General features: G+C 57.0%; 5 protein-coding genes across 5 annotated transcripts; 2 read left to right on the top strand and 3 right to left on the bottom strand.

Annotated features, from left to right (window-relative positions):
- Positions 1-1,838: 1,838 nt before the first annotated feature.
- Positions 1,839-4,000, top strand: GCG54_00000232 (uncharacterized protein; the record flags this gene model as incomplete). The annotated part of the gene is made up of 3 exons (XM_045400373.1): positions 1,839-2,763; positions 2,825-3,268; positions 3,318-4,000. 3 exons carry the CDS (start codon positions 1,839-1,841, stop codon positions 3,998-4,000), a joined length of 2,052 nt encoding a protein of 683 aa, XP_045262024.1.
- Positions 4,001-4,549: 549 nt separating this feature from the next.
- Positions 4,550-6,337, bottom strand: GCG54_00000231 (Drug resistance protein; the record flags this gene model as incomplete). The annotated part of the gene is made up of 2 exons (XM_045400372.1): positions 4,550-5,958; positions 6,040-6,337. The coding sequence occupies 2 exons, from the start codon at positions 6,335-6,337 to the stop codon at positions 4,550-4,552; spliced, it is 1,707 nt and encodes a 568-aa protein (XP_045262023.1).
- An 802-nt stretch (positions 6,338-7,139) lies between these two features.
- Positions 7,140-7,480, top strand: GCG54_00000230 (uncharacterized protein; the record flags this gene model as incomplete). Its single annotated transcript, XM_045400371.1, has 2 exons — positions 7,140-7,228; positions 7,258-7,480. 2 exons carry the CDS (start codon positions 7,140-7,142, stop codon positions 7,478-7,480), a joined length of 312 nt encoding a protein of 103 aa, XP_045262022.1.
- Positions 7,481-8,403: 923 nt separating this feature from the next.
- Positions 8,404-9,604, bottom strand: GCG54_00000229 (putative acetylxylan esterase A; the record flags this gene model as incomplete). The annotated part of the gene is made up of 3 exons (XM_045400370.1): positions 8,404-8,598; positions 8,651-9,091; positions 9,179-9,604. 3 exons carry the CDS (start codon positions 9,602-9,604, stop codon positions 8,404-8,406), a joined length of 1,062 nt encoding a protein of 353 aa, XP_045262021.1.
- Positions 9,605-10,647: 1,043 nt separating this feature from the next.
- On the bottom strand, positions 10,648-16,235 carry GCG54_00000228 (MFS-type transporter; the record flags this gene model as incomplete). Its single annotated transcript, XM_045400369.1, has 7 exons — positions 10,648-11,720; positions 11,815-12,523; positions 13,564-13,773; positions 13,896-14,731; positions 14,785-15,255; positions 15,314-15,360; positions 15,412-16,235. 7 exons carry the CDS (start codon positions 16,233-16,235, stop codon positions 10,648-10,650), a joined length of 4,170 nt encoding a protein of 1,389 aa, XP_045262020.1.
- Positions 16,236-19,941: the final 3,706 nt, after the last annotated feature.

Below are 19,941 nucleotides of genomic sequence, written 5' to 3'. Positions count from 1 at the left end.
GCCCTGACGACGCATATTGGAGACTTGGTATCCAGCCCGTCAGCCCTGGAAAGTCTGCTTCTTCAAGCAAGCCGGGCCGCTTTGCGCATGCCTCTACTGGAAGTGATGGAAATCTGGGCCTCAGGCCCCGGTAAGAGGTTCGTCTTCAGATATCATGTTCGGGAAGGCTCGCCATCGCTTACCATGACGATTAGGACAACGACGAAGACAGTCAGGACAGCAATGACGATTAGGGCGATGATCACAAAAGGAGGCATCTTCCAATAGAGCTTATATGTAGTCGTCCGCTCGGTTAGCCACAGGTATCCGCCCGGATAGCAAAGCTCCGTGGATTCCCAGCAACCGGAGAAGCTGAATATTTGATGAACGTTCCACCGGCGGTTGTCTTCTTTAAGCATACAATGAGTGTATTCTTCATTTAATGACCAACACCTTGAGAAAGCAGAGTGTCGTGGGGGCATACTAGGTCATCGATAAACACGTCGCATTGTTGAACGCGAGAGCCACCCTCAAACCCACCCGATGACTCTTTTGACATTGCTGGTTTGGTAAGGGCTCTTTTTCACTTTCAATTAAAAAACGCTGTTCCCAGCTGAGCAGCTTTAGACTCGAGCTTGGCAATCAAAGGGTACTTCACATGTCAATGTGGGTGTCCTCGAGCGGTGTCCTCGAGCGTTTTCAGTCTACATCCCAAGATGGTGCGTTCTCCGACGAAGAATCACGAAATCAAATGCTCAGCTTTGGAAACTCACATGCATTTCTTCTGGCTCGATCGCATTCCATATCGTGTTTTTGCATTGCCGGTCAGGACTCAGCTACTCGGCGAGCTGTGTCTTACCACAGCTCCGCCTTCACCGTTTGCAACGGATTGCACAGAAGCCTTGGCAACCCACCATAAAACAGTTTGTCTTGAAAGTCAAGACATGATGCGAACTCTATTAACGAGTTGTCATTCAAAAGTTCAGCTCGCCTTCTTGACGCCTCGCATTTTCCATCGTATTCAGGGATACTTGAACGGAATCCTGATGGAGATGAAAAAGAAAGTCAGTAGAGGGAATCGACCAGCACTGTATACCGGAAAGTGATCCCTTGAGAAGATTTCGAGTTCTTTAAGTTGTCCCTGGCGCCAACAAGTAATTCGACAAGTCTTCATTGCTGAATGCCGAGAGGTTCCTGTCAGCGAAACTCGCTGCCGTTATTTTGCGGCCCGATAGCGATGATCCCTAACTTGTTTTGTGTCTCAGATATGGCATGAAGACCGCGGATTACCTCTTTCTGTACGAATACTCACATGTCGAGCGATAAGATCAGCAATACCGATCCCATATTCCTTCCGTTTTGCCTATGTGATGCTGCCTTCAGGATCCAAACCATGGCGTTATCGCAAATATAAGGGTATCTTCATGATATGTCTCAGCCTCAGCTTATCATCCCTCGCGCTTTCCGACGCTCCGAGACCTCAAATGCGTGCTGCCATGGAAAAGAAGGCACGCACGAGCGGGTGTAATCACAACATAACATATTTCTCGCTGGTTCGTAGCAAAAATATCAGGATTTGGCGCATTCACATGCTCCGAGACAGCTTCACGACCCCTCTCAGCCTCACCTGAGTTAAGAATTCGATCCGTAGCAGACTGGCACTTGACACTGAGACAACAACAACAAGAACGATGCCCCACAGCGGAGGCTCCCGACGGCCCGTCCCCGAAGAAGCTATAGAGAAACCGATCCCAATATATAGGCTGTCGTTATTCCGCGGCCAGCGGATGAATCATCGACGGGCCACCATAGTTCTGTATTCAACCATTTCAAGTTTCATCTTCTACCTTCTGACCATAATGGGGATCTCTGACTTGCCTTTCGTTGCTCGTGCTCAGGGCCTGAGAAAAGATTGTCGAGACTTCGTTCGCAGCAAAGTGTTGGGTTCGAAGCTCACAGCGCCAGCCGCCGACGTCGAAACTTTGGACAAGAATCAGGTTGCAGCAGACCCTGTTGACGCTGCCAAGCGCAAAGGGATTACTCACAAGCGAATTATCATCTGCTGCGATGGCACCTGGCAAACTTCAGCCACGATTCGGAAGAATGTCCCTTCCAATGTGACACGGCTAGCACGCTCCATCGCTCAAACCGGGAAAGTGAACAGAAATGGAGGCAGCGACTCTCCCGACGACGAGACATGCCCGCAGATTGTCTACTATAGCTCGGGCATAGGCACCGGTGACGGCGTCAACATCGTCGAGAAAGCGCGCCAGGCCACCTTCGGCGACGGGCTTGCCTGCGACGTCATTAAGGCCTATTCATTCATCGTCATGAATTACTCTCCTCACGACGAGATTTTCTGTTTCGGATTCTCCCGAGGAGCTTACACGGCTCGCGCAGTAGCCGGCCTCATCACGGACATTGGCATTGTCACGCCCCAGGAACTGGACGATTTCCCGGAGCTCTACCGTATCTACCGACAACACGACGACAACGATAGCTTCAAGTTCCGACAGTCTGACGCGTACCGAAACTGGATCATGGGCGTTGAGAAGCCGCAGGTTTTGCAGGCTAGTGGAGCGGACGACAACTGGAGTCAGGTGCCGCATGCCCTGCCTGCTGAGTATACCAGAATCGTCCAAGTTGTTGGCGTCTTCGACACCGTTGGCGCTTTGGGAATCCCGTATATGGGCATTACTCAGAAACTGAGCAACGAGATCGCCAGGCGCTATCGATGGCTTGGCATTGAGGAATATGGATTTCACAATCCTTCCTTGAGCAGGTGTAAGTCATTAACAGCACTCGCCTGGAGGGTCAACACTAATCTCATTTGTTCAATATGCAGATATCAGGCATGCATTCCATGCTCTTGCTCTGGACGATCACAAGACGGCTTTCACTCCAACTCTCTGGCGTCTTCCTGCAGATGATCAAAAGCTTAAACCCAGCCAGACAGCCAGGGAAGACCTTGCGAAGAAGCTAAGGCAACTCATAGACGACCAGGCCGAAGAAGGTAGAATTCAAAAAGCTTGGAAAGCCTTGATAGAGCGCGAGATGTTCGATCAGTTGCAAGCGCTTTCTGAGCAGGAAATCCAGCAGAGATTGCAGGAGAAAAACCTCCCGAAGAATATCAGGGAGGAACTTGACCAGAAGCTCCGGCAGAAGAACGATAAGAACCAGCCGCTGGACCTGCCGCCTGACCTTCAACAAGTTTGGTTCCCTGGCAGCCACACCAACATTGGAGGCGGCAACCCTGGCATTCTGAATGGGTTACCATTTGACTGCGAACGTAAGCATCCCCAGTCTCGCAGAAAGAGACGGCTGACTGACCTTGGCAGAACTGGCACTTGTTTCCTTCGCTTGGATGTGCGACCAAGTCAGCCCTTTCCTCGACCTCGATGACGAAAAGATAGAGGCAGATGGCAGAGTTTTGTCAACGCTCGCAGATCGCGAGATCGAATCGCGAAGGAAGCTTGTGGAGTTTTCCAACCAGCTTCAGGGTATCTCCCTCAACTCAGCAATTCAACTCGTCCGCAAGGTACTTGCACACTTCGGAGTGGTCAATACCGGCGAAAACAACCACGAATGGGCCTTGGGACCCATCATTTGGGGTAGATCCACTATCAAGGGGAACATCATTACCGACTTCTTCATGGGCCTGGTCTTTGGCTGGCTCTTGCGCTTCTTCTTGAAAGATAGGAGTCCAGGCAGATATAAGAAATCCCACGGTCATCAGAACGATGTCGGGGTGACCAATGAGCGGATACATCCGGCTGTGAGATATCGCATGGAACACGATGATAAGTACAAACCAGGTGCTCTCAAAGACTTCCAACCGGAGGCAAAGAAAGGAGCGTACCGGGAGGGAAAGTACACGTACAAGTGGGCGCCGACATTGCTGCACAAGATGAGAAAGGATGACTCTCCCCTTCTAGAATACTACGTCAAGCCTGAAGATCAGATCTCGCGGGCATTGGCCAATCGATCCAAGCTCGGAGAGAAGTTTATCGGAAGTCTTTGAAGGATGGCTGCGATCTTTTCTGAAGACTGGACATCTGACCACAACCAGGCAATATTTGGGCAGTATTTGGCCATGCCTTTGTCTAGGAACGCTGCGGTGGAGCAGACACTTGTATGTTCACTGCAGGATTTCTTTTGTATAGGCTGCAATTATTTCCGTGATTCGATCTCTTGTTTTGATTTCATACAAACCGAGACTGAGATAGCTTGAAACCAGCCCCTAATAAAACATCTTCTTGGAGTCCCAATCAACGTGCTGCATCGTTCCTCATCAATGTCTCTTCCATTTTCTCACGTATTGGGTCTTGCTGTTCCCCGGCCGAGGTGGCCTCCAAGTCATGTATAGCTCTGCGAAGTTTCGAAATTGTGAGCGTGACCCCTGGGCAGTAACCGGCAGGCTGGGCAGCATCACTAGAATGCGTGTTCCCAGTGAAGATTGGTCTGAACAAGAGTCTCTTCGAGAACTTCTATGTCTATTTAAAAATCATGGATATCTATCGCGGCGCTGAGCAATGCGTTTCTACATGTAATTCTATTATGCTAATCCCCATCACGACTTGGGCGCCTCGGCCTTCTCCTCGCTCACAACCTTCCCAGCCTTGCTATGCCTCCATTCCCTCGCCAAGAAGGTCAACGAAACACACAGTCCCAGGCCAGCCAGGCCGATGCCCATGTACATCGCGCCCCTGAAGCCGACAAACTTGTCCTCCGTCGTCTGCGCGCCGCGGTTGACGTGGACCTCCACAGTGCCCGCGAAGCCAACGCCCAATGCGATGCCGTAGTTGACGACGGTGTTGACTAAACTGGCACCGATGCCCTGGTGCTCCCGCTTCACAGCGTTGGACAAGATGAGCGTCGCAGCGGGGAAACTCATGTCCATGCCGAAAGGCATGATGAGCATGGACACGAAGATCTGCGCCCAGTAGATCTGGTTCTCGGGGGCCGTCGCCGTGAGGATGATACCGGTGGTGAACGCAACCAGGGCCATGGTCATGACTACCGCAGGACGGACCTTGAGAGGGCCGAGGAGCTTGCCAGTGATCACAGCCGCGATACCACCGGTGACCACAACGGGCGAGAACCACGCGCAGGTCAACAACGGCGACAGCGTCCGGATCTCCTGCAGGATCTGCACCAAGTACAGCGTCCACACACCGAAGGTCGCCCATCCGCACACGACAGCCGCCAGCACGAACGCGACGTCTGCGTTGACCGCGTCGAACGGCAGTAGCGGCTTCTCGGCGTACTTGAACTCGATCGCCGCGAAGACGCCGAACAGGATGAGACCCAGGATGAGGGGCACCAGGACCTCGGGCGTCTTCCACCCGACAATGGGCGCCTGGTTCCACGCAAAGTTGAAGAGCACCAGGGCGACGATGCCGGTGACGGCGCCGTGAATGTCGAGCTCGACCATCATCTCCTTCAGGCCGCGCGGCGGGCCCATCTTGCGCTGCGGCTCGGGGATGATGAAGAAACCGGCGACGGCGAGGATGGCGAGCCAGATGGAGAGCGCCCACAGCGCCCACGGCCACCACTCGAGCTCGAGCACGGAGGCGATGGCGGCGCCGCAGACGCCGCCCATGGGCGCGACGGCGCCGAAGAAGGAGAAGACCATTGCCTTGCGGTGGCCGGGCGGGTAGGCGGCGCCGAAGAGGGCGAGGGCGTTGGGCAGGCAGATGGCCGGGCCGATGCCCTGCAGCACGCGGGAGAAGACGGCGAGGGTGAAGTTGGAGTAGACGCTGAGGCCGGCGATGAGGGACCAGACGGAGAACCAGGAGAAGCCGATGATGAGCATGCGCTTGTAGCCGAAGGCGTCGCCGAGGCGGCCGGAGAAGAGGATGAAGGTGCCGACGGTGAGGGAGTAGCCGGCGACGAGCCACGCGAGACGGGCTGGGTTGTCGACGTGGAAGGAGCCGCCGATTACGTGCAGGAGGACGAGGGTCTCCATGTATGCGGCCTCTGGATGTTTGTCTCAGTCAATCATGTTCATCTTACATGATATAGAAGAGCCGTTGTTAAGTAGCTACGAGGGAGACTCACGGGTGCAGAACTGCGCCATGCAGCAGATAGCTACAAAGAGCGCTTCACGGGGGAACGACATCGTTGTCGCGGGCCAGACCTCGGAGGCATTGGTCTGCGTCGGCGCGAGGCCGTCGCCGTTGTCGTCGGATCCATCGCGGCTCGATTGGTCTGGTGAAGCGCTCGAGTCGTCCGGGGTCGGCTTGTCTTCTTTCGTCATGTTGACATCAGGGGTCGCCGTCGCGGTCCTGTCTCCGGAGAACGAGTCGGCGCTCTTGCGCGGTTGCTGGTGCTTCTCGGACGCCGAAAGAGAAGACATCTTGTCGTCGTTGTCTGGTGCAAAGCTTCTGAGTCCTCAGAGAGAGGAAATCAGGCGGCACCAGCTCCGAGGGGGTGGGAAGAGGGTGAGTTGAAGTAAAGAATGATCTACCCGTGGTGAAGGCGGCGACGGCAGATACGAGCGGGACCTTTCAAATTCGCCATACCGAAGCAGAGACGCTAAGTCGTTCAAGAGCCAGGCAAAGATGGGGACTGAAAGAGAAAGAAGAGCAAAAAGGGAATCGCCCCTAAAACCGGCGAGACCCAGAGCCACCCGGGGCCCGGTCTCCCTCGTCCGGAATTACACGTGGGATTGGTCCGTTTTTTCTCACAAATTTGTAAGGGTCGAATCGATTTTGCATGGCCCAGGGGGGTCCCGGGATGGATCCGTTTTGATGTGATGGTGGGGGGTTCTCCCAGGAAGACCTTGATGAAAAGCTGCCTCCATTTTCAATGTCTCTCTCTCTGTGGTTTGAACATTGAAAGCTGCCAACGCCGACGGGCCAAGACTAAGAACAACTAAACTCCTAAACGCCGTCCGTCCAACCGGTGTGCGACCCGCGAGTCGGACGGCGCATCAACTGGGACCAAGGAAGACTCACATTCTGCATTCCAGTCCGTGCTTGCTTACTGAGTGACAGCTTCTCTGTTTTTTTATGGATCCCCCTGTCTGGATATTTTTTCTCCTTTGGGAATGCCGCCTGCGAGATCTAATCTGATGTGGCTCTTCCATTGACTCGGTGTCGAACAGGATCGAATGCGATGATGCCAATGGTCCCAGATTTCAAGGCCTCACCGATGCCATGAGACTCGCCGACTTTTTACCTCTTCCAGAACGCCCGAGAACCCTGATGATTCACATTGAGCATGGAGGAATCAGGGCTTCTCGAATGTCTACAACGGGGAAGCAACAAGAAACAGAGAGCCTGAGAACCGACCCTCCGCCGACAGCCCGGAAGCAGCCATGAACTCACTTGGCGCCCGCGAAGAACACCCTTTCCTCAGAGACACGGACACCAGTAACTTCCTATTACAGAGCAAGGTCACGCGGATGTTCGAGACCACTCAGATGCAGCCGGCTCTATCTGAGCTTCCCCTCCTTCAAGCATGCGCAGGGCTGAATTGCTACAAGTCCCAGCGGTAGGGGACGCCAAACAGACGGGCTGGGCCGGTCTAGTTCCGAGCACTAAGAAGCTCCAGAAAAGCCGCCAAAGAGCTGCGCAGGCTTGCGCAGCAGAAACCCCGCGCGCGCTTGGGGGGAAAGACTAAGAAGACGCCATCCCATCTAGGTCGGAAGCGGCCAAGCTGGGACCTGAGTCAAGACAAGACACTGACAAGCTGACGCCGGCTCCACGTTGACGGCACCTGGTGTCGGTGATTGTGGTTTGCTCAGCAATGAACGTGCCAGTGGCTTGCTTATCGCCTATCGCCCTTGCTCTGCTGTTCGGGTCCGAGGTCGGTTGGTGGGGGAGAATGATTGCCTCCGGATTACGAACCGGGACGGGTTCGGATGCTGAAAGAGCATGAGTGGCGATCGGCCCGGAGGGTTTGGCTTGCAACGGCGCGCGCGGCTACCGTCATCATCCATCCAGACTGGAAGAAACCCGCGGCTTTGGATGATTCGTAAGGGTAAGCTTGAGCTGGTTTATGAGGATTGGCGTTTCCGAGCGCTTCGGTTCACGTTCCGGTGGGTGTAATTGACCCCGGTCGCTAGCTGGGCTGTGATTGCTCGGAACTACGGAACGGGAATACGGAAATACGGAACGCTCATCCATCGCGAATCCTTAACCAACAAGTTTTGTTGGCCGGGGATTTTGACCATTCTCGAATCTCATGGTGACGTTTCTACTTGAGGCACAGGGATAATGAGCTATCAGAAGTAAAGTGTTGTTCAGAGAAAGGAACTCAGTCGAGTTGGATAGGTACTCAATCGAGTTGAAGATTATGCTTGGTCAGTTCGTCTGATTTCAGCAGTCAAGCAAGAAGAGACGTTGAAGAGTAAAGTATGTACAAAACTCTCTTCAACCACATAAGTCACCCATCACTGCTGCTATACCCACACAACCTTCACAAGCATTGAGAATACCAATCATTGGCCTTGGTGCAAGTGTACGGGGACGCGCAGACAGTGCACCCGCTGAACCCGCTCCCGCCGCACTGATCCCACCGGTTCGCCGTGCAGCCCCCGCCCCCGCTCGGCGGTGCCGCCGTTGTTGTCGCCGCAGGTGGCGCCGCTGCGGTCGTCGTCGTTCCGGAGCCGCCCTGTCAAACGATCAATATCACATCAACAAGAACAACACGAGAGAAGACTCACCGTAATCCCGAACCACTTCAGATCCTCCGAGCCCATGACAGGCACGCTGTGCCCGACCCCAGCCCCATATATGCCCTGCAAATTGGGCCCGTAGATGTACTTGGTGTACTGCCCGCTCGGCGTCCCGGGCAGCGTCTGCTGCGGCGTCAGGCTGTACCCGAACACCCCGGTCCACTGCTTGATCGTCTCGTTCCAGTTCTGCGGGTACAGCGTGGTGTCGGCGCTGCCGTGGTAGATCTGCATCCGGGGCCGCGCGCCCGAGTAGCCCGGGTACATGTTGAGCGCCGTCTGCGCCCACACGGCCTGCGTCGAGATGGACTGGCCCTGGCTGCAGGTCGAGTTCCAGCCGTTGACGGTGCCGGTGTAGAAGCACCCGGCGGGGACGCCTGAGTAGGCTATGCCTGCGGCGAAGAGCTCGGGGTAGGTTGCTGCCATGACGTTCTTCGTTGCTGTTAGTGAAGCTTGTTCCGGGCAAAAGGTGAAGTTTTAAGAGGGCGATTTTTGTCGTCTTTTAGGAGGGTCTCATACCGTCATCATAGCTCCAGAGGAGGTGCCCGTCACGAAGACCTTGCTCTTGTCGCCGTTGTATTGGTTCAGAGTATACGTCACCATATTAGCGATGGCATTACTGTTTCCGCCCCCGTTGTGCGTCAACGAAGCCGTTGAGCTCACGTCCCAGCAGGTGCCGCTGTACGGCGACTCTGGGTAAATGACAATCAAGCCGTACTGATCCGCGTATGACTTGTACGGCGTGTTGGAGTAGTACGCGCTCGCAGTCCCGGAACAGTAATGGATGGCGACGATGATTGGCGGGCTCGCAGCTACCTTATCGGGCACGTAGATGTACATCTTTGCTCCCGACGGGTTGGCGCCGAAGCTGGTTACCTGTTGGAGGGATGCGGCGGCGGCGAGTGTGCCGCTGAGAGCGGCGGTTAGGACATTGAGGAGACGCATTTTGGCGGTGGTCAGTCTGGCCTGATGTTGGGTTGAGCTGCCTGCAAACACCGGTCTTCCATCATGTTGGTTTTGAGAAGATAGCGTCCGTCTTATACCCTGTTGCCTCCGTCAAGATCGCGAATGAGGCAGCGGATGTGATGGCTCCGGTGGATGTTCAGCTAGTGGCTGCGACCCCTCCTGCATGCGAGATTCCGGGACCCCTCCGGGTCACGATGCGACCTTCTGCTCGGAGCTACGGGCGTGGCTTTGGGTCATCCCTCTTAGGTCTGAGAGGTGGGTGACCGCCTTTCAACCCTGATGATGCGTTTTTATAACTTGGCATTAGGAGTTCAGCAAGAACATCAGTTTTTGAAGAATTGATGTCACTTTGAGAACTGTTTCTCGTCAAAAAGAGAGATCACGGACGATATACTAGACATCCGTCCCTGAACCGGAAGTATTCTCCGTGAGTGGGGCCGTGCGATTCCGCCAATAAAGGCTGCGGTCGCAATACCATCGCTGCTATCACTCACGTTGAACGAGCGCAAATATAAGATGAGATGGGTTCCGAAGGACTCGTTGCGCAAACTTTCTTTGCATGCCAAAAAGGCCTTCGACAACCCAGAAGCGCCTCAGTACCAAAGAACTGGCCTAGTCTAGGCCATATTGGTTCCCATCTCGGACATCACGACCGGCCTACTACCGGATTCTGCCACACACTCACTTCTCAATGCGACCTTCCCCGTCTTCCGGATGAGCGGAAAGCACTTTGAGTATCAATAGTATCTTTTCTCATTGCGCGTCTACACCTAATGTTACCCATTGAATTTGTCCCACGTGGAGGAGACATCAACCGCCATTTAGCCTGAATCCAGCGCGGTTGAGCCTCTCTGAATATCTCATATACCCGGTCAGGTCACATGTGCAACATACGAAAAGAGCCACTGTCTGAGAGAACTCAAGTTGAATTGAGAAAGAGATAATGAATCCAAAGTTTTGGTATCCGCTCCATGCCCGTTGAACGCCTTGCCATGATGCACTATGCATGTATGCACACCACCCTACTTCCCTGTCCGGCTCCTCAACGTCTTCAAACCCGTCCGGTGCTCCGTGTGCTTCTTGCTCAGCTGCTTCTGCCGTATGAACAAACTCATCACCAGCCCCAGCCCCGCAAACGCGACATACACAATGTACATCGTCCGCAAACTATTCAAATACGCGCCCCGCGCAATCTGGCCCTGCTCGCCCTGCAGCCCCGCCACGACGCCCACACTCGACGCCGCGCTCGACCCGGACAGCAGCGCCGCCAGCTCCGGGCCCAGCTCCGCCAGCAGGCGCGGGTGCTGCTTCTGCATCTCGTTGTTGAACACCACGCCGCCGATCACGACGGAGATGGACGTCGCCATCTGGCGGATGAAGCCGAACGTCGACGTCGCGGCCGCGATGTCGCGCGGCTCGACGGACGTCTGCACGGCGATCAGCGGCGACTGGAAGTTCGGCCCGATGCCGAGCCCCGCGACGATCTGGTACAGCACGATCTTGGTGAAGTTGCGCTGCAGCGGCAGGTCGTGGAAGAGCCCGAACCCGAGCGTCGCGACGGCCATGCCCGCGATGATGAGGTAGAGGTAGTTGCCCGTCTTGCGGATGACGTAGCCCGCGAGCGCGGACATGAGCGAGAGCGAAAGGACGTAGGGGAGCAGGTAGACGCCCGAGAGCAGCGAGGAGACGCCCTGGACGCCCTGGAAGTAGAGCGGCAGCCAGTAGGAGCCGGAGATGAAGGCGAAGGCGTGGCAGAAGGAGGTGGCGAAGGCGGCGAGGTTGGACCAGTCGCTGAAGAGGTGCATCGGGATGACGGGGTAGCGGGCGTACTTCCACTCGTTGACGGTGAAGAGGCCGATGGTGAGGACGCCGAAGACGATGAGGCAGATGACGGTCGGCGAGCTCCAGGGGTAGGTGACGCCGCCGAACTCGAGGCCGAAGAGGAACATGATGGTGCCGCCGATGATTGTGACCGTGCCGATCCAGTCGATTGCCTTGAGCCCCTTGACGACGGGCGTCCGCGGGTTGTGCAGCTTGAGCACGAAGAAGAGGATGATGATGCCGACGCCAGAGATGGGGAGGTTGATGTAGAAGCCTGTGCTCGTAGTCAGCATTACATCTCATTACAACAGGTGAAAAAGAAAGAAAAAACTTACACCACCGCCACGTAACCTGGCTCGTAAACACACCCCCAATAACAGGTCCCACGGCCGACGCAACAGCCCACACCATGCCCATGACGCCGAAATACACCCCGCGCTGCCTCATCGAGAACAAGTCACTAATACAAATATTCACCAGCACAATGATGCCCCCGCCGCCGATGCCCTGGATCGCGCGCGCGGCAATCAGCATCGCCATGTCCACCGCCAGCCCGCAGAGCAGCGAGCCGACCCAGAACACGCCGACGGCGGACAGCAGCACGGGCTTGCGGCCCCAGATGTCCGAGATCTTGCCCCAGGTCGGCACGAAGGCGGCGTTGGCGAGCAGGTACGCGGAGCCGATCCAGATGTAGCCGATGTTGCTGTTGAACTCCTGCGCGATGGTCGGCACGGCCGTGGTGATGATGGTCACGTCCAGCGCGGCGAGGAAGAGCGCCGCGCACAGGGACAGCACGATGAGCGTCGTCTCGAGCTTGGTGCGTCCGGCTTCCGGGGCGTCGGCGTCGGCGTCAGCTGCGGTGGTGGTGGCGGCTTCCGGAGCTACGTCTTGCTTTGTCTCGCCGGCGGTGGGACCCGTCTCCGGTGTTGAGGCCTCGGCCTTGGCGGCGGAGGCGGGTGGGTTTGCGGTCACCTCATTGTTGCTGCTGATGGAGTCGGAGCTGCTTGTCGTTGTGCCTGCGGCGCGCTCGACGTCGTCGACTTTCTCGTCGTCGTGGAGGTGGTGGTTTGCTGTCATCTGAGGGTTGTGTGGTGATGGCTCGGGTCACGATTTCCGGGGTTGTTTGCGCGTTGGGTGTCAAGCGTTATAATTTGATGTGCGAGCGAAGACGTTCTCAGTCTGATGAATCATCAAGTCGCCTTCCAGATTCTGAGCGGTAACAGGAGATGAGACCCAGTAGATCTTGCGATGAGACACTTTGTACTTCTTTAAAGAGCGAACTGCGATGAATAAGTCACAGCAGCGAGTGTGATCAAAACCAATACGCAAGCGCGTGAGTACGAAAAGGAATAGTCACGAGGCCGACCCGTCACCGTCGCGAAAAGAAAGAAAAAAAGCGATGGCGAAACGGGCAAATTTCATTACCTAGTCGATGACCAGCACCTCCACATCCGCTCCAACGTGAACCACTCCAACCCCCGGTCCCCATGTGGCCGCGAAGCGAGAAGCGAGGAAATCGGGGAAAGTGGGATGGAGCAACATCTTGCTCGAACCGGCTAAGACCACCGGGGAGTCTGGGCCGGTGGTGGACGTCAATATTGGCGTTGCTTGCCGCACTGCCGCGCTGCCGAATCGGCGAAAACTAAACAGAGAATGCTTGACTGGGAAAGTTTGCTCATGTTTCCGACGAATTTTGCAGCACAGCAGCTGTTGAATGACACATACACAGTTCTCAAGAGCTAATCGGAACGTTCATCGGAGTTAGCAGAACATCCTCGGGCCTGCAAAGCCGCACCTCCTTGAGCTTGGATTCGGAGGCTGTCAGCAGGCGCCTCTTCCTCTAGTCTTGACCGGACGGGACTTCACATGACCTGCCTAATTCGTTCCATGCAGTAATCAGCACGACGACTAGAAAGCTCGCTGTCCGAGTTGACAAGTCGGTGAAGCTCTCGCTCTTGTCACTTCAGGGCGCGTTAATCAGGCACTAGCTAGAATCCGGCAATGGATTGGTAATCACAGCAGCATTCCCTCAGAAGACGTGCTCATTGCCGTCGTATTTACGACACTGATGCGACGGGACTAATACATGATACATGCACAGGAGAGAAGCAGCATACATAGATCGGACGGCTGACGCAGCGAACCCAACGAGGAACCGGACGCTTTGCAGCGGGAAGCAAGGGGCTTCCCCGCGCGTCCACGTTGCCCCCCGCATTCGATGCCTCACCCTTGACGCCGTGATTGTCCAGTCGGGATCGGATCGGATCTGCCGCTTTGCCAGTTACAGTTTGCGGCTCTCCGGTGTCGCTGCTGCCACTTCTTTGATGCTCAAGGATACCAGAACTCTGTTTAGTTGGTGGGTATTAACTCATAATTCATTACTCTTTAATTCTAAGTCTAAATTCTAATTGGTATCTCTCTTCCTTTGGTGCGTTCAGCTGATTATTACGCGGTCGTTCTTGATATTCTTCGCAACGTCAAACGGCTTCGGCTTCTGCCCCAGCTGCGTGAGGCTCTTGTGCAGCGTGTGTCCGCCGCCACCGGGACCTCCGGGACCAGCACCGGGGCCGCCCGTCCCGTCCTGCCTCTCCTGGTCCCACCCCGCCGGCGCCGGCTGCATTCCCCGGACGGCGCACACCGCCGCAAAGTCGAGCGTCGGGTACCCGCACCGCTCCGGCCTCTTCTCGCACACCCGCGACGTCGCGACGATGATCGCCGCCGACAGACACAGAATCGTGCTGCTGACGAGCACGAAGAGCACCCTGCTGACCTTCCCCGCGACGACCTGATGGCTGAGCACGGAGATGGAGAGGTCGGTGTACATGTCCGCGGGCAGGCCCTCGCGCGGGCCGGTCAGCTCCCAGATGGAGGGCCCGTTGGAGAAATAGTTTGAGTGGAAGTAGTGGAAGGGCACGGACATGGCCTTGCGGATGGCCTTGAGGGACTGCTTCTTGGCGACCTCGGAGTCGTTGATGGGCAGCGCGGTGACGGCGTAGATGGCGAGGGCCGAGTTGTCGCCCTTGGTGGCGTCCTGGCTGCTCGTCGCGTTGAAGCCGGGCACGACGGCGGAGAGGGAGAGCATGTAGTCGTCGAGGGTGATGATGTCCTGCTTCGCGGGCGTCATGTCGGTCACGGCGAGGATGGAGAAGTTGCCGCGGTCGTAGGTGATGGTGGCGAGGCGCGAGTAGACGAAGAGGGAGGAGGAGATTTCGAGTTTGCTGGTCCAGGTTGTGTCGTTGATGCAGGAGCTCGTGGCCTGCATGGAGATTGGGCAGTATGCGGAGCCTGGGGTAAGATGTTAGCATTCTTGCGATATGCCAGTGGGATGGCTTTCTTACCGAAAAGGAGTGCGTTGTTATCGCCGGTCTTGGCACACCAGTAAGACGCGGCGCTGGCGGCTCCGAGAAGGAAGCACTTGCCGGTCTTGCGGAGGTTCTCGAGATCCGGCACCTTTCCGTACTCGAGCTGGACGACTCTCGTCTTGGGAACAACGTAGGATGCAGACCCCGGGAGCTGCTTCAGGTCGTCTGTTTGCGGAGCAATGGCGACGACGCCGCCAGTGAGGAGATGCGATTCATCACAGGGAGCCCAGTTGCCGTCCGGCCCCGTGCACTTCCCGACGCCCTTGGTCAGGGGGTCCAGAGAGAAGGAGTCTCGGTCGGACCAGGCGGGACTGCCCATCTGCACCAGCAAAGCGGTCGCCGTCGAGTTTCGGACATGATAGACATTAGAAGCATTAAAAGGGCCGATGCCGGCAGATACTGGGTACGTCTTCTCGGGGAATGTGACCATTTCGATGGAGATGGCACCTGGACAAGATGTCAGCACGAGTTCATGTCATGGAATACATCTGAGGATATGGCTTACCCATGAGAATGATACCGGGCAGGGGAATCGAGCAAATAACCAATAACCTGTCCGATGTCAGCACGCCATCTCTTCAGTCAAGCACCATCAATACTCACCGAAACAGACTCGAGTACTTCTCCTTCCAATCCGCCGTGGCCAAAAGCCTCAACAGCCCCCACACCCCCGTCCCGGAATCCAATCCGACAAAGTGCAACAGGCTCACGCCCCCAGGCCTCGAGGCCAGAGCCCACTGCAGATCCTCCACCACGACAACCACCAGCGCCGCCAACACAACGGCGCAAAGCTCCGTCAGCACGCGCAGCAGCAGAATCGAGTTCTGCGGCGACGCAACGAAAAAGCTCTGCTTCATCAGCGCCTTGGCCGACCCCGTCGAGTACAGCCCCGTCAGCGTCACCATCAGCGCGCCCAGCAGCCACAGCGCCCACGTCCACCACAGGAAGCTGCTGCCCGCCTTGCTCCCCTCGGCCCCCGGCGGCGCGTTGGACGTCAGGTGTATCGTGTCGTTGAACTCGTCCCGCTTCCGGTCGAACGAGGCCGCGCTGGCGCTGCTGTCCATGGCGTCCGGCGTCGGCGGGTGCAGGAAGTTCGTCTGCGAGACGCTGGTACCTAGCGGCGACGGGAACGCAGACCCGGCCTTCTCCATCTTGGCGTACCGCGGCCAGTCCCTGATGTCGTCCGCCGTCCGCTCGCTGTCGATGCTCCGCCGTGCGCCGTAGAAATCCGTCGTCCCGTCCGTCCTCCGCGACCACGGCCGTGTGGGAGCGGCGGCACCCCCGTGCGAGGCCCGGATGTGTGCGCTTATATCCTCGAGGTCGATCGTCTCCCGCCGCGCTGCCTCCGCCGAGTTCCTCCCCATCGCAGTCGGTGAGTCCCCATACGGTGAGGACGTGGCGCTGTGTCGCCAGATCGTTCGAGCCATTTGGTGGGTGGTTCGGTCCCGAGTTATGTTAGTGTACGGCGCCCTAATGCAAGACGCTCTACGCCTGCCCTTGTCGAAGAGAAGTTGAATGAATGGTCCGTGATAGGCGTGAGTAGTAGCAACGAGCGTGGGCAGTTTGATAATATGTCTATGTTATGGCGTTGAAAACAAAAGAGAGCATTTCTTGGTTTGACAGAGAGTCAAGGGAAGAGACAGCACGCCATTGAGTTTCCCGTTTTCCATGCAGTCTGCCCCCAACAGAAACAGCGCCGTCGCATTCTTGACTGTTTGGTCTTGGCGAGACCGAGCCCATTTGGCGGGTTTCCAGATCACCAGAAAAAAACAGGCCGGCGAGTCAGTCGCCCAGGCAAGCGAGTCGTGACACCCCGGACAGGCTCTCTGCTGCCAGATGAACCGCCATCTATGTGAGACTGGAGAATGCGCGACGACTGGTCGAGATGATCAAACCCGTGGAGGGTCCTCCCATGTTCCGGAAAGCAAATTGGGGGCTCGCGAGCGGTGACGAATTCGACGGCGAGGCCGCCGCCGCCGCTGCTGCCAACGTGGAGAGTCTTGTTTACAACACTTGTTGTTCGTCTGTCCGTCTCCCCGCGAGTTCCGCCCACCGGCAGCCCGGGCGGTTTGATTGATTAACGGGGGAATTGTCGCTGGGATGATGTTCTCTGGCAATTGTCAATTGACGAGGGAAACGGTCCACAGTTGATTTCTGTCAATTTCTGGGGATTTCCGTGCGTCTGGGGCAAGCTTTGAGGAGACGCCGAGAGCTTGGGTCCACGGCATCGTGAACTTTCACAGATGGTGTTTTCATGCCGTGGGATTGACGGCTGCTGTTATTCGTTGCATTATTTCTGCCCATAAAAGTTGAGATGAAAGAAGAAAAAGAGAGATGTGTGGAAACGTGCCTTACAGGGCTTAGGTCCGTTCACCGGCCCAGATCCTTGGACGGCGTGTGCGTGGGATGAGGGATCAGCCTTGGACGCCTCAAACCAGGGGTGACAGCACTTGCTGTAAATAGCAGCAAGGGAAAGGCGGCATTGAAGGAAATCCCGTCTTAAGGGGGACGGCAGCCCTACCCGACCTCTTGCTAATGATGATCTCTCTCCCTTTCGTCTTCACCGGATCTGAAGCCGATGCCGCCTAGACGTTGGGCGAGAATGCCTATTGCTCGATATGAAGAGGTGGATTCGACAAACTTCGCTGGGGATAGGAGAAGGTGATTTGCCACGTATATACTCCAAACAGGGCAAGATTGGCTCCCTTGCGACGGGCCTTGCAGAGGCCGCGCGGAAGAGCCTGGATCCGGACTCTGAATAGCCTCAACGAACAGGGCGGCGGAGGCGCCGTTGCTCGCACAACGCTGCTCCCTGTCGGTGGTCATTCCGTGAGATGTGCAGACTGCAGGACACAGAACACGGGGTCATTAGGGATTGGGGTCTGTCTTCATAATGTTGCATTGCACCACCCCTGCGTCGCGGAGTTGCGGGGTTCCTTGGTCCTTGGTCCTTGGTTCTGGAAGCGAGCTCCTGCCGATGCAACGGCGGTGGTGCGCCGCCCTGGCCGGAGATTTCGAGATGTTCCGACTGACTTTACCGGTCGGCGGTCGGGTTGAATGGTGATCAAAGGATCCGGCTGCCATCTCCAGATGGTAGGAGGTCTAGACACAGCCTGTGGAGGGCTTCAATGGAGAAAATCTGCCAAAGTTGTTAGTAACTTTCCGACGCCATTCTCCACGGATTTTCGTCAATCTCTGGGAGGTGCTCCAGTGGAAACAGTTTGTTTCCTAATTGTCGCTCACTTACGAGTAATGATGACCTCGTGAGGCTGTTCTGTAATCCGGCATGATTGATCTCACCAAGATGGATGTTGCAAGAAGGGAGAGACGCAAGCGCGTGGGGAAACGCGCCAAAAGGGCGCTAAAAGTGCCGTAACGTCGTCCCAAATGTTACACACCATTTTACCCCTCCAAAGCTTCACCTCACCCCTCCAACCTAATTTGAGCCTCAATCGTCCCAACTCAACCACCAATCCAACTCACACACCATGCGACCCCGGGACCGGTGACATATTCTAGTAAACACCCAATGAGCCGTCTCATACGTTTAGTCTCATCACCGCTCATCTCCTCCTCACCCGTCAAACCCCTCACCCACCGCTCGCTCACCACCATGTCGGCCTCACGAACATACCAAGACGCCCTCGACCACCTCAACACCCTCATCCCGAACCTCAAAGTCCACGCCCTCTTCAACGCCCCCAAGGACAAAGATGCCTCCTCAAAACCCCCCGCCGACCCCAACGCCCTCGCAATCCCCGAGATGCGGGCCTGGCTCCTCCGCGCCGACCTTCCCCCCTCAACCCTCTCCCGGCTCTCCTACATCCACATCGCCGGCACAAAGGGCAAAGGCACCGTGACAACCCTCACCTCCTCCGCCCTCCTCGCCTCCTCGCCCTCATCCGCAAAGATCGGCACATACACCTCCCCGCACCTCCTCCACCCCCGCGAGCGCATCTCCATCAACGGCCTCCCCGTCCCCCAGCCCCTCTTCGCGCACCACTTCTTCGCCCTCTGGGACACCCTCTCCGCCGGCCCCGCCGACCCCTCCCTCGGCATCGACGCCGGCGCCAAGCCCTTCTACTTCCGCTACCTCACCCTGCTCGCCCTGCGCATCTTCCTCGCCGAGGGCGTCTCCACCGCCGTCGTCGAGTGCGGCATCGGCGGCGAGTACGACGCCACCAACATCCTGCCTCCGGAATCTGTCACGGCCTCTGTGATCACGCAGCTCGGCATCGACCACGTCGCCATGCTCGGATCGACCGCGGAGCAGATCGCATGGCACAAGGCCGGCGTCATGAAACCCGGCGTCGCCACCTTCACCCGCGCCCTCGACGCCCAGCCGGGCGTCATGGCCGTCCTCCGCGACCGCGCGGCCTCTACCGGCGCGACGCTGGTCGAGATCCCCGACGCGGAGGTGTCTTCCTGGCAAGGTGTGCCTGACGCAAAGATCCCCGGCGGCGAGTTCCAGAAGAGGAACCAGGCACTGGCGGCACTAGCAGCACGGCACCACCTCCGCGTGCTCGAGTCCAAAAACACCGCCGTCGCCCCAAAGACCTCGCTCACAAACCTCCCCGAGGACATCACCACAGGCCTGCGAAACGCAACCCTCCGCGGGCGCCACGAAATCATCCCCAAGGGACGCGTCTCATACCACCTCGACGGCGCGCACAACGCCGACTCCCTCGCGCAGGTAGCCGCCTGGATCGCCCCGCTCATCACACCCCCGAACACGCCCTTCGTCCTCGTCTTCAACCAGCAGGAGCGCGACGCCGCGGAGCTGCTGCTGGGCCTGCTGGCGGAGATGAAGGCGTGCGGCGTCGATTTGGAGGCGAAGCTCACGCACGCGATCTTCACGCGGAACGACAAGGCCAGGCTCGAGGACGCGGATGTGGGGGTGCAGCAAAAGTGTGCTGAGGCGCTGCGGGCGGCGTATCCGAGCACGAAGACGACAGTGTGCGCGGACCTGGGCGAGATGAAGGCCGCCGTGGACGAGATCGCATCCGCTCACGAGGAGGCGACGAAGGTCCTCGTGACGGGGAGCATGTACCTGGTCGGCAACTTCATAGGCTTCCTGGAGCCAGAAAGCCAGTTTTGATTAATCCGCACCCCCTTTAAAAAAGTAATCTAGAG

This window comes from Colletotrichum gloeosporioides (assembly GCF_011800055.1).
Source record: "Colletotrichum gloeosporioides strain Lc1 chromosome Unknown consensus_59, whole genome shotgun sequence".
Lineage (NCBI taxonomy): Eukaryota > Fungi > Ascomycota > Sordariomycetes > Glomerellales > Glomerellaceae > Colletotrichum > Colletotrichum gloeosporioides.
This window is presented reverse-complemented; position numbering and strand designations above follow the sequence as displayed.